The sequence below is a fragment of the Triticum urartu genome, chromosome 6, assembly GCF_003073215.2.
Source record: "Triticum urartu cultivar G1812 chromosome 6, Tu2.1, whole genome shotgun sequence".
NCBI classification, from domain to species: Eukaryota; Viridiplantae; Streptophyta; class Magnoliopsida; order Poales; family Poaceae; genus Triticum; species Triticum urartu.
The window spans coordinates 495,034,367-495,048,911 of NC_053027.1; the positions used below are offsets into that span (position 1 = coordinate 495,034,367).

The 14,545-nt window shown below is 45.1% G+C and overlaps 1 protein-coding gene across 1 annotated transcript; it reads left to right on the forward strand.

Annotated features, from left to right (window-relative positions):
- The first annotated feature begins 1,442 nt into the window (after positions 1–1,442).
- LOC125512511 (plasmodesmata-located protein 6-like) lies at positions 1,443–2,595 on the forward strand. Its single transcript, XM_048677608.1, has one exon. The coding sequence runs from the start codon at positions 1,557–1,559 to the stop codon at positions 2,379–2,381; it is 825 nt and encodes a 274-aa protein (XP_048533565.1). The 5' UTR covers positions 1,443–1,556; the 3' UTR covers positions 2,382–2,595.
- The last annotated feature ends 11,950 nt before the right edge of the window (positions 2,596–14,545 follow it).

Sequence of the window (14,545 nt, forward strand, 5' to 3'; positions counted from 1 at the left end):
CGCCACCTCCTCACCTGCCCTCCACGTCTCTGATCGCCGCCCTCGCCGCCCATCTTCGCTGGCCGCCCTGGTCGCCGGTCCTAGCCCTCGGCGGTCGTCCTCGTCACCGGCTTCGCCCATGCAACAACCCACTCATGTGGTTGTAGCTTCCCCGTGGCAACCGTTGTAGCTCCGATGGCGACGACCGAAGCTCACCGGCGTGCTCACCGGTATGCTCGCCGGTGCTCATCCCCCGCTTGCAACAAAAAAATCGAGCGTCCAGGGAGATGCCCAGTGCTGCAACCTACGACGAAAAAAGCTACAACCGGTGACGAAAAAAGCTTCAACCAGCTATGGGAAAAGTTTCTAATCGTATGACAGAAACCTATGAACGACCAAAGAAAAGTTACAACCGGTGACAAAAAAAACTTCATCTGGCAACGAAAAAAGCTTCATCCGACAATGAAAAAAGCTTCAACTGTGAAGCCGTAAGCCATGGACGACAAACGGAAAAGCTACAACCGGCCGTTGCAAAAGCTACAACCGCATTGAAAATGTCACACGGTCGTAGCAAAATGTCGTTACAATTGAAGCATTTCTGTTAGCGGTTGCAACTTTTCTAATTTGCATGGTGTCTAGTTGTAGCTTTCTCTCTCAATGGTTGGAGCTTTTTCCAACTACAGTTGAAGCTTTTCTATCAATGGTTGTAGCTATTTTCTTTTTAGCAGCGCTTGGGCAAGGCTTTTTATGTCGTTTCGTTGAAGCTTTTTTTCGTTGAAGGTTGTAGCATTTCATGTCAACGGTTGTAGCTTTCTGGCGATGGCGCTGACAGCTTGTAGCTTTCTCAACATCCGGTTGAAGCTTTCCATCAAGGGGGATGAAGCTTTTTTTGTAAACGGTTGCAACATGAGGGGGTGCGACGGTTTCTGCAGAAGCCTCTGGTGTTGCCCATCGCCGCCCGGCTCGCCGGCGGCGAGGCAGAAGCACGAGGCGTGTGGGAGTTGCAACCGGCGGGAATGGAATTGGTCAACGGCCTTGCTGCATCCAGTGGCGAACGGGGTGAGATCTACATCCATGGCCGCGCGGGGATTCGATCTTCCATGGCCGACAGCGAGCTCCTCAAGTGTTGCAGTGATGGAGGCAGGAGATGCAGGGCGCTGTGTGCTGCAACAATGGGCGCAGGAGACGAGGATGGGGCGAGACCCGCGGAGCTGCGAGACGGGGATGAGGCGAGACCCGCGAGATAACGCAGGAGGACTAGTCAACTTGGGTCCACCGCGCCACGTGGTTGCTCGCGAGTGGACCGCGCGTGCGCGCGTGGACTGGACCGGCCAAAACTTCGGCCGACACACCGTCTTCAAACATTTACCAAACATAACATGGGCCGTTTAAGCCTTGTTAACGCTTTCGGACTCTACCTTTCCGAAATAAGCCCACTATGCTCTCCACAAATACGTCCCGTAAGCGCGCAATGCTTCCTCACACTGTCACACACTCCCTCGCTCCTAAAATTCCAGTCACGAGTCACAAGCTCACTGGACACAAGCGCTGGTGTGGCGAGAGCACGAAGCAGAAGCATGGTTGCCCGCGCCACGGCAACGTTCCTCCCCGTCCTCTCCCTGCTCCTGCTCCGTGCCGGCGCGGACGACGACTCGGCGTTTGTGTACGCCGGGTGCTCGCAGGGGCGCTACGACGCCGGGACGCAGTACGAGTCGGGCGTGGACTCCGTGCTCACATCCCTCGCCAACAGCGCGCCCTACGCCCCCTACGCCAACATCACTTCCCCCTCGGCTTTACCCCCCGTGGCCGGCCTCTACCAGTGCCGGTCCGACCTCCCGGCCTCCGTCTGCACCGGATGCGTGCGCTCCGCCATCTCCAGGCTCTCCTCCCTCTGCTCCTGGTCCGCCGGCGGCGCCGTGCAGCTGCGCTCGTGCTTCGTGCGCTACGGGAACGACTCCTTCGTCGGGAAGCCGAACACGGCCGTGCTCTTCAAGAAGTGCGGCGGCTCGCCCGGGGACGACGGCGGCGCCGCCATGAGGGACTCGGCTCTCGGAGGGCTCGCGTCCTCGGTGGCGCCCGCCGGGGGTGGCTACCGCGCCGGCGGAGCGGGGGGCGTGCAGGCCATGTCGCAGTGCGTGGGGGACCTCGACGCCAAGGCGTGCTCCGACTGCGTCTCGGCCGCGGCCGCGCAGCTCAAGGCAGGGTGCGGCTACGCCACCGCCGGCGAAGTGTACCTCGGTAAGTGCTACGCGCGCTTCTGGTCCAACGGTGGCGGCTTCGTCAGCGGCGCAAGCTCGGGAAGTGCATACGGATTTGTGCCGCGCATGCACGGTGAGCGGCTGGCTCTTGCTGTCGCTGGTTTCTTCGCTTCGTTGGCCTACTTTTCAGTTCTACTCGTCTAGTTACGGTCGCAGTATGGGGTTGAGATCAATGTTAGCTATGTTACATTATTGCCAACACCAACACGTATGTCGCGTATTGAACTGGACACAGTGTTGTTTTGCTCCAGTGTGTAGCAAAAATATCATGTTCTGATACCTGTAACTTGTAACTTAGCTGGGTTTCCAAAGTGTGTAACTATAAATCTGATCTGATGAAGTGTTGTTTTACTTGCTATATTTAGTCGTAGTTACAACTTTGAACTAGCATGTAGCCGTGTATATATCCATGCATGCTTATATGCGTCTCAATGGTTTATGGTAACTAAAACAGCCGCTTGAAAAACATTCAGAATTTCTGATAATCATAACGCGCATGATGTATATGTAGTAAGCATTCTAATTCTACAGTCCAAAGTGCAGTCAATAGTAATTTTGTGCGCACATAGAAAGAGTGCAAGGACTTCTTGAACCGACTCATCATGCTGCGCTCCCAAAGGCATGCATATGCATGTCACAGGCACACCAGAGTGTGGATAAAAAAGAGCTTTAATTTTGTCCTCCTTTACCTTTGCTTTTGATGTGGACTACCTTTATTAATTGGCGCCACTAAGCTGATCTCAAGTTTTAGCACAGTAGCATATCGCAAAGTGGATTCAAATGATTCAGCTTTTGCGCCACCAAAACTCGAAAGAATGGAGGGGATATCTCTGGTACCCAACTGTACAACGTCAGTGGGTCGCGTGGTTCTTGTCTTTGGTAAGCTTTTGGGGCTAGTTTTCTAACCCTTCTTTCACCGTTTACTAGGCAAGCAGACATGGTAAGTACTTTGGATTAAGTTAACACGATGGCTCGCTGCGACCGTTACACTGCCGGTGCCGGCATAGGAAATTAGGCTCTTTGCTGATTGTGCAAGCGAAACAGTGAAGGCTGGTGGTCGCAGGATGTGCACGAGTTTGCGCTATGATTGGCCCAACTTGCTCCAACGCTGCCTTTCTCTTTGGCCGTCCTTGTCCTCATCGATTGGTTAGCTCTCTTTATAGGCCAAAAGAATGAGCACCAGCAGCCACACCGCCGGCCCGACGCACTTGTGCAAGACCTTCTTCGGACCTAAGTTGAAGGTTTTGCAGATGCCCTCCGCCTTCACCAAGTACCTCGTCACCGTCCGTGAGCAATTCAGCCTGACGACGAACAACGGCTGCACATGAAAGGTGATGAACAGCATGCTCATCCTGGATAAGGGTTGGGCTGACTTCTGTGTAGCCTATGACATCAGGATCGGGAGCCTTCTCACCTTCAAGCTGGTGAGCCCCGCCAACTTGAGGGCCCTCCTCTTCAACGACTAGAGCATTCAGATTGTGGCAAATTGCTTGTAGCATCACAAAGCATTCGACATAGATGCTAAAGGTAATGATGAGGGTGATGCTACTGCTAACATTGTTGCGGGTGCTGTTAAGGGTGGTGTCGTGGGTGATGTTGATGATGCTTAGGATGGGATCACAGCTATCTATGCTATGATAATTGAATTTGAAGATTTTGTTTTGTTATGATGTTATGTTTGAACTACTATGCTTATGGTTTTGGTTGTGCTTGTGATTTTGATTGTGCTTATTCTTATGTTATATGCTTACGCTTATGCTTATGGTCACGCTATATATGTTTCCACTACTAGGGAAAAGCCTAGCAATAGCTCGGGTCTAAGGGCTATCAGTAGTGCGGGGACCCGCGCTACTGATACGATGATACAACTAACTTTTAGCAGTAGCGCGTTTTGACCCATGCTAATGCTAACTTTACGTAGTAGTAGCGTTCTTTGTAAAACGCACTGATGCTAGCGCCTCTGTCAACAGCGCGTTGCTGCTAAATGCATACCCATGCTTCTGCTAACTTTTCCTGCATTTTTTTGTAGGATATTGGCGCTGTATTTGTACAGTTTTTATACAGTAGTCTCATCACAGTAATTGCATCATATGATTTTATGATCATGATGAGTTATTATATACTAGTTATTTTATGATCATGACTAGTAGTACTTTTGATCTGCACCATGTTGCCTCAACTTGAATCTAATCCACGTCTCTTTCACCCACTGATAATAACTCAGCATCATCATCATAATAATAACTCATCATCGTTATCATAATAAGAAGTCATACTCATCATCATCATAGTCATCTAACAACGTCTATTCGTTATCATAATAACAAGTCATACTCATCATCATCATAGTCATAACCAATAATTATTCTTAACACATGATCATGAGTATTGGTTAGGACCTACCCCTTTCTAAGGTAAAATAGCATAAAACAAGATAGCCCCTGACTCTTCATTATGGAGAATGGAGATTATCCTGTGTCCAATTAGTGCGCTTCGCACAATGTTGCTACCAAGTAGCTCCCTGTGATTCTTCATACATTTTTTCCATTCTTTGATTGTCATGTCTTCATTTGTTTGAGAAATCTTGTATGAACAGAGGTGAAGCTTAGGCGGACTTGGCCGTAAGCTAATAACATCAAGGCGACCTTCCGGAAACATCAGATGAGGCACACGATCCTTCAGGATTTTTTCTTGAAAAATATAATAATAACGTCATAGTTACTAATGTAGTTTAGCAATGTAGTTTAGCTTTAATTAGAAGAATGTATGCAAAAGATGCACTGTTGTCATCATAATAATAAAAATCTTACCATGCCATTTCCGTGGATGTTGCCGTAGTTCAACACGTGGACTAGTGGCACATATTGACCATAATGTGGAGGAGTTTCTAATTCTTATTGTAAGTCTCAACATCAATAATGAAGGAGACAAGATGATCTTTCACCTCGTAAGTTAGTTCTGAACCATCAGTGTAGTAGGTTTTGTCTACTATTTTTCGAACATTTTTTGAAGAATGGAAATAAGCTGTCAATGGAATATATAAGTTGTCAACTATTATTATAAAAATAATATAAATTACTTAATAAATATGTTTGAGAAACTCACATAGAGGTAGAAGTGTAAGCGTACCAACAAGGACCCAAATGTCGATATTCTCTTCGTCGATATTATCTTCATCGACATTATCTTCGTTGATGTCATCTTCAGGATCACCAAGATCGAAGGTGACATGCATACCCTACTGAAAACCATACGCCTTGCACAGTGCTTCTCAATTCAAGCAACCAAAATGGGATTAGCTCTCCGCATTGTATAGCTTTACGGCAAAAGCATAACCATGATGGGTCCTCAGGTGAACTATCTTTGTCTCCATATTCTCGTGATCTTCGAAATTCAGCTTCTCCAGGACATAGTGTCTTGCATGGCATGGGATGCACTACTCGAATTATAAAAGGCGGAAATTACACGTTGAAGAAGCAGAAGTCATGCTTAATTACGAAAAAAGACTTATCGTCATTGCGTACCATTTCAACATCGAAGGTCTCGTCGAACTTAATACTGAAGCGCCGACCGTCTTGTAGGTGAGGCCTGCCGCATAGGCCCCGATCGTCGCCGCAGTAGTCGCACTCAGGGATCCTATCGTCGTTGTCAGACATTTCCTATGTTCATAATTCAATGATTAAACTTCTAAAATTCAATATACATACTACAAAAACTAAATTAGATCATTATTATTCATCACGGGTTGACTATCTGTCTGTCGAGTCTTTTCTTGAAGACTCTCAGCTCATGTGGTGTATATATTCGATCGTCGGTGATGGTCGCTCCTCCCTTTGTCTCCGAGTGCATTACACCAAAATGTCTAGCACACGGGAACAAAGGAGAAGTGACCCCCACGACAACAGTCAGGATTCTTCCTCTCTGACATTTGCGACCGTCAGTGATGGTAGCTCCTCCTATCATTCCAAAGTGCATTACACCAAAATGTCTAGCACCTTGGAATGAATAAGAAGCTACCCCCATGACAACAGCCGGGATTGTTCTTCGTCTCTCATATATAGTGACACTCCCTCATTGATTTTTTGACGGTCATGTATGGAGCCCCACAGACTTAAAGTCAACTCAAAATGTCGTTTAATTATCTGTCTAGAAAATCCAGGCCACTCGATGTTTCCTACATATTCTAACACAAGTCATGCCAAAATTCACGGAAAAATCCGGCATGAACTTTGCTAAAATAGGACATATCGAACGCCTAAAATTTTTCGGAGCGGAAATGAATCAACTTTCCGGCAAAACATAGGCCACTAGGATGTGTTCCCTGCAAAATGCATCTATGCATCCATTTTGTCGACATTTTTCAAAAGCATTAATGAAACAAAAGTATTGAAGCAGAATATTAAAGCGGGAGTACTTGGTCGCACATGGGATGGACTTTAAGAAAATTAGTCCAGTGGAGGAGGCAATCGATGAACTCATGTGACAAGTTAGCAGCTTTCTATTGTCGCGGCTTCTTTACTCATCTACTACTACAACATCTATGAAAACATCTACATCATCATCGACATCAACGACATGGGGATTTGGTGGCTCTCACCTCAAGGTCGGAGGGGGTCGGTGACGGGGACGACGACGGGGATGATGGAGGGGCTACTTGATTTCTACAAAAAAATATAAACAAAAACATTATTATCCTGATTTTAGGACTTAGTGAAACCTTATAAGCTATCAACTAAACATTATTATGTTGATTCAAAAGACCTACATTTACTAAAAAAATTTAAAACTAGTTTCTTTTTACTAAAAATTTGTATTACTAACCCTAACAGCTATCCGTCCATCCATCTATTATCCAAAGCATTACTAAAAAACCTAGTTTTATCCATTTGTCTACCCATCTATCTATCCAAGCATTAAAAAAACTAATTTCATCCACACATTTATCTATAAGCTTTCTACTAGTAGTGGGTTCATATATATGAACACCTAGGGTTATATATATATATATGTACATACATACATTCTATTGTACTCAAAAAACCTATTTAGTGCTCTAATGATGAAATGGGCTCATATATATGAACACCTAGGGTTCATATATATGAAAAAAATTAGTAAAAAAATTGAACATAGTGCATTGCTAAATCATCCAACACATTCAGAGATACCTAGCTTTTGGGTGAATTGGGAGGAGAAGGGGGTACTCACGGTAGGCAGCCCGGGGCCGAGAAGGGGATGGAGATGGCAGACACGGGGAAGGGCCCGCCCGTGGGGGAGGGCCGGCGCCGGAGGAGGGCGGCCGCGGGGGAGATAGACCGGGGTAGTGCGGGGGCGGGCCGACGAGGGTGGGAGAGAGAGTGGATATGGAGAGTGAGGAGGAGGACTGAGAGGTCAGGCGAGGGAAGGACGATGATAACATGGGCTTAGTAGTAGCACGGGTCACGGCCTGACGCTACTGCTAATGTCATTAGCTGTAGCGCTGGTCCAGGACCCGCGCTACTGCTAAGTGGGGATGGGCTGCTGGGCCCGGGCTGGCCATAACAGTAGTGTGGTTCAGCATAGCGTGCTACTGCTAAGCTACTACTTGTAGCGCTTGTCTCTAGAACGTACTACTGCTAAGTATCATTAGCGCCTCTTTTGAACAAGCGCTATTGATAAGCCTCTGTGTATAAGGTTTTCCCTAGTAGTGTTCTGTTGTGTGTGCGTGTATTGATAACCTCGCCAATCCTAGAAGAGGTTACTACCTCCCTTGTGTGTAACCAAACAACACCTCTTTCCATCTAGGTAGAACATGCAGACAATCAAACACAAGTTTTGATGTTGCTCCTCAGCCAAGCTAGAGGGGATGCACGCAAACAAACAATATGCAAAACTTAGTTTTTGACCTGTACTCAGTCAACCAGGCTGAGTTGGGTCACAGATGTAAAGTGCCCAAAATTGATGCGAGTAACCAACCGCATCCTAGGACGAGCGGATTAAAACATTGATCGCACAATACCGGCACCAAGCCATACATCTATAATAACTAAATAGTTCATCCTCACTACCTTATTTCTCCTCACATGCAGCTCATCCACAACATCACACATGTCCCACATATGCCACCTCATAAAAAATTCAATAAAGCATGCCACACAATTTCTACTTAGTATGTGGTTATCTCTCAAATTGTTTGCTCTTCTATGTAGTGCCACTTTTATTTACTGCGCAGAATGCAACCGCCATCGCACAAATTGTTTGCTTTTCCATGTAGAATCACTTTTGTTTACTACACAGTCACCCTTAGTTGTTTCTCTTCATCTTCCATACACACGAGGCAGTCAAAGCTCTTCTATCCCGTTTAAACAGACGAGGTAGTCACTGGGTCCATATGTGTAGCGACTAGACCTCAAACAGTCCGATCTCTGTGCTCCGGTGTCATCCCTGGATCAGTAATGCTGACACCACACAGTACTCAGAGGATTTATAGCAGAGTAGCAATCACACACTTATTACATCGAATGTCTCAAAAGAGAACTTATTACAATAAATATGGCTTGAGGCCATCTAATAACGATAACAGCGGAAGGCTTGGAAGATAAGCGAGTCCATCAACTCCAACGGCATCACTGAGTATAGAACCACGACCTAAAGACTCCTCAATCGTCGTCTGAAAAGTCTGCAACATTAACGTTGCAGCCCGAAACGGGTCAGCGCATGGAATATGCTGGCAAGGTAACACATAGAGAGTAATGGAATGCAACAACTATACTATATGCATATTTGGCTGGTGGAAAGCTCTATGGTTATTGTTTTTGCGTAAAGCCAATTTTTCCCTATTTCAAAGGAATGAAATTAATTACTATCATGGTGGTTGTGTAACATTGAGAATGGTTGACAGCATCCTCAATCCCAATTAAGTAACATCATTAAAAATCCCACAAAATTAATTTAGAGTAACATGTTGAGATTCACATGAAAATCCAAAGTACTAGATACTCAAAACGTCCATAACCGGGGACACGGCTAACCATGATTAGTTTGTTACACTCTGCAGAGGTTTGCGCACTTTTCCCCACAAGACTCGATCGCCTCCGTTTGGTTCCTCGCACTACATGGTGTTTGAGAAGACGGATGACCGAGACACAGTCTTTCAGAAGCGCTTGCACCTTACATGTGGGTAGACCGGTACACCTACTTTCCCCTACATCTGCTAGTCTACCCATAAGAGTTCGCACAACTTAGTCAACTATGCCAGAGCCCATATTGGCTTGTGGCTGCACACGAAAGTTTCTAGTATGAATAATCTCATGATCCCTTTGAGCCTGGGTGGCGGTCCAAGAAAACAGGCAAGTCCTGGTAACCCCAGGTGCCTCAATCCACCCAGATGTGTGTTAGGTTGCCACCTTAGATAAACCTTAATTATCAATCTCACATCTGTCATGGATATCACTCACCCAATCCACGTCTATTAGCATAGCATGGCATAATAAGCAAACGTAGAAGTAACTCCCAAAGGTTTGATAAGAAACAGGTAATAGGTACTACCTCATCTACTTCCCATCCCACAATTTAATTAGATCCTAATAATGCAATGTGTGAGGGTTGATCTAATGCAATAAAACTGGGTTGTAGAAAAGGTATGATCAAAGTGTTACTTGCCTTGCTGATGATCCGCGAAACCTAGAGATTCGAAGTAACAAGCGGCGCACTCCGGGTATTCTATCGCAGACAAACAACAAACATACAATAAGTACTCATCTAATGCACAGGTAAAACTCAAATAGGAGATCTAACCAGAATGTTCAACTTAAGAACTCCGGTTGGCAAAAAGAATCAAATCGAACGAAGCGAAAGAAATCAAACGGCGAAAGAAAACAACTTTGTTCTAGTAATCTGGATCTAGGGAAAATTTTACAGTAGAAAAAAACTTGTTTAAGTTGATTATTCGGAAAGAGGGTTTCGAGACGAAACTCCAGGCGCTTGAATCGCCTGATTCCGATAAACGAGCGAAAAGTTATACTAAAACGAAAATCGGATCAGAAATCGCGATCAGAAAATAACCGCGGAAAATCCGACGAAAAGGAAAAACGACGAACAATTTTTTTTAAACTGCACGGAAAACGAGGCGGCGGCGAACCTCGAAAGTCGCGCGGCTCCGGCGGCGGCGGCGGGGCAGGGTTAGGGTTTAGGCGGCGGCGGCGGCTGGGTTCTCCTCGGGCCGGGGCGGTCGCTATTTAAAGGCCCGGTCGGCAGACTCCTGGCCGGGTACGGCCCGAAGTCGGTTTCCGTTTCTTTTAAATAATTCCGCTCGGAAGAAAAATAAAAAGAAATACTAAAACGGACTCCAAAAATCACGAAATAAATTTTCCCGGGTTTCTAAAATCAAGCCCGATAAAGTGAACATTTATGTGGGCCCAAACTACAACTTTGAAAAACACGCATTTTTCCTAAATTCAAATAAAATACCGAAATACTCCGAAATAAAACTTATTTGATTTGTTTATTAAATCCTCAATATTTTATATTTTGGGAAAGTCATTTTATTCCCTCTCTCATATTTTTGTAATAGAAATAATTGATGATAAAATAAATAAAATCAAATGATCCTGTTTACATAATGTGAGAAAACTCAAATATGTAAATAACGAAATCCCCAACTCTCACCGTGGGTCCTTGAGTTGCTTAGGATTTTCTAGGATCAAAACCAAAGGCAAAATAAAATATGATATGCATGATGACCTAATGTATAACATTCCAAATTGAAAATTTGGAATGTTACAAACCTACCCCCCTTAAGATGAATCTCGCCCTCGAGATTCGGGTTGGCTAGAAAATAGGTGAGGGTGGTCTTTGAGAAAATCTTCCTCTCGCTCCCAGGTGGCTTCATCCTCTGTGTGGTGGCTCCACTGAACTTTGCAAAACTTGATAACCTTGCTGCGAGTAACTCGGCTGGCAAACTCGAGGATCTTGACTGGTTTCTCCTCATAGGTCAAATTGTTATCCAATTGAATTGCTTCTAATGGCACTGTGTCTCTCAAAGGTATGTCAGCCATCTCCGCGTGACACTTCTTCAACTGAGAAACGTGAAACACATCATGCACTCCGGCCAATCCTTCTGGTAATTCCAACTTGTAGGCCACTTCTCCCATACGCTCCAAAACTCGATATGGCCCTACAAATCGTGGCGCTAACTTCCCCTTAACTCCAAAGCGTTTAATCCCTCGAAGTGGGGATACTCGAAGATAAGCTCTATCTCCAACTTCGTAAACTGTCTCCTTGCGTTTAGAATCTGCATAGCTCTTCTGCCTAGACTGGGCTACCTTGAGCCTATCGCGAATCAACTTCACTTTCTGTTCAGACTCCTTAATCAGATCTGGTCCAAACAACTGGCGGTCTCCAACTTCGTCCCATGACAACGGTGTCCTGCACCTCCTTCCGTACAAAGCTTCGAAAGGTGCCATCTTCAAACTGGTCTGATAGCTATTATTGTAAGAAAACTCTGCATATGGCAAATTATCGTCCCAACTAGATCCATAATCTAGCGCACAAGCTCTCAGCATATCTTCCAAAATCTGATTGACTCTCTCGGTCTGTCCATCTGTCTGCGGTTGAAAAGCTGTACTAAATTCTAGCCTAGTTCCTAAAGTCTCATGCAATTGCTTCCAGAACTTTGAGGTAAACTGGGTTCCCTCTATCTGATACGATGCTCCTCGGAACTCCATACAAACATACGATTCTGGTCATGTATATCTTTGCCAACTTAGCACTGGTGTAAATGGTCTTTACTGGAATGAAATGAGCTACCTTCGTCAATCGATCAACTACAACCCAAATCGAGTCATAGCCTGAACGAGTCCTTGGTAATCCTGTAATAAGATCCATGCCTAGCTTATCCCACTTCCATTCGGGTATCGGCAATGGTTGCAACAATCCTGCTGGCTTCTGATGCTCTGCCTTTACTCTCTGACATACATCACAAACTGCTACATACTCCGCAATATCCTTCTTCATTCCGGTCCACCAGAAAATATCCTTCAAATCCAAATACATCTTGGTATTTCCTGGGTGAATCGAATACAGTGAATCATGTGCCTCCTGCAGAATCAACTTCCTGATTTCCGGGTTGTTGGGCACATAAACACGATCTCCAAACCATAGGGTGTCGTGCTCATCCTCACGAAATCCTTTAGCTTTTCCATTGCTCAGTTTCTCCTTTATAGCGGCAATCTCTTTGTCAGTTTTCTAAGCTTTTCTGATTCTATCCATCAAAGTTGACTGAATCTCTAGTGCTGCTACATAGCCGCTCGGAACTATTTCCAAACATAGTTCACGAAAATTTCCTGCTAACTCCTTGGGTATTTCTCCTGTCATTAGCGTGTTGACATGACTCTTACGGCTTAATGCATCAGCTACTACATTAGCCTTCCCGGGATGATAATGCAATTTCATATCATAATCCTTAATAAGCTCCAACCATCTCCTTTGTCTGAGATTCAACTCCTTATGCGTGAAAATGTACTTCAAACTCTTATGATCCGTGTACACCTCACAATGATTTCCGATGAGGAAATGTCTCCATGTCTTCAGCGCATGCACTACGGCTGCTAACTCCAAATCATGCGTAGCGTAATTCAATTCGTGAGGCTTCAGTTGTCGCGAAGCATACGAAACAACTCTTCCTTCCTGTATAAGCACTGCTCCAAGTCCTCGACGTGAAGCGTCGCAATACACCTCATAATCCTTGGTCTGATCTGGCAAAATCAACACTGGTGAGGTCACTAAACGTTTCTTCAACTCCTGAAAACTAGCCTCACACTCCTCAGTCCATTTGAACTTAGTATCCTTCTTTAGCAACTCCGTCATTGGCTTTGCGATCTTTGAGAAATTCTCAATAAATCTCCGGTAGTATCCTGCGAGTCCAAGAAAACTCCGGATCTCTCCAACAGTAGTTGGGGCTTCCCACTTGGTCACGGTTTCAACTTTAGCGGGGTCTACTGCTATACCTTCTCCAGATATAACATGTCCGAGGAATCCTACTTCCTTCAACCAAAATTCACATTTGTTGAACTTGGCATATAACTGATGTTCTCTGAGCTTTCCAAGTACCAAACGCAAATGCTTCTTATGCTCCTCTTCATTCTTCGAATATACCAGGATATCATCAATGAACACTACGACGAACTTATCCAAAAACTCCATAAACACTTTGTTCATCATGTTCATAAAATAGGCAGGCGCGTTAGTCAGTCCAAATGACATAACGGTATACTCATACAGTCCATATCTTGTGGTGAAAGCTGTCTTAGGTATATCCTGTTCTTGAATCTTCAACTGGTGGTACCCTGATCGCAAATCGATCTTGGAAAACACTTTAGCTCCTTGCAATCGATCAAACAGATCGTTGATCATTGGTAGTGGGTACTTGTTCTTGATCGTTACTTCATTCAATCCTCGATAATCAACAACCATCCTTAACGATCCATCCTTCTTCTCCACTAAAAGTACTGGCGATCCCCAAGGCGAAGAACTTGGGCGAATATATCCCTTATCCAGTAACTCCTTAATCTGCTTCTTAATTTCCACCAAATCTTTTGCTGGCATCCTATATGGTCTCTTCGATATTGGCCCAGTGCCTGGCAAAAGCTCAATCAAAAACTCAATGTCTCTATCCGGTGGCATGCCTGGCAACTCTTCGGGAAATACATCAGGAAAATCCTTTACCACTGGTACTTCCTCCTGCACAACTCCTGTTAGGCAATTAACTTGTGTCCTTTTTGGTACATGCCGGGATACATACTTGATCCTTCTTCCTTCTGGCGTTGTGAGCAAAATTGTCTTACTGGCGCAATCGATGTTTCCCCCATACATCGACAGCCAATCCATACCAAGAATCACATCCAAACCTTGGGATTCCAAAATAATTAAATCCGTTGGGAAAACATGCCTTCCTATACTTAATGGCACTTGAAAACATCCTTGTCTGGCCATGTACTCCGCTCCTGGTGAGCTTACTAGCATAGGTGTTTTAAGAATCCTAGTGGGCAGACTATACTTTTCCACAAATCCCCTTGATATGTATGAATGCGATGCACCAGTATCAAAAAGAACGAGTGCAGTAAATGACTTAACCAAAACTTACCTATTACTGCATCGGGCTGAGCTTCAACCTCCTCCACGCTAACGTGGTTCACCTGTCCCCTATTGAAAGGGTTCGGCTTCTTTCCAGAGCTTCCATTTCCGTTTTGTCCTTCAGGACAGTCATTTGCATATTGTCCTGACTTCGAACACTTATAGCAAGTGACGTGGCTCAAATCCTTCTTGGCTGG

Excerpts from the sequence above, each read along its gene's own strand:
- LOC125512511 (XM_048677608.1), top strand. The coding sequence starts at position 1,557 with ATGGTTGCCCGCGCCACGGCAACGTTCCTCCCCGTCCTCTCCCTGCTC.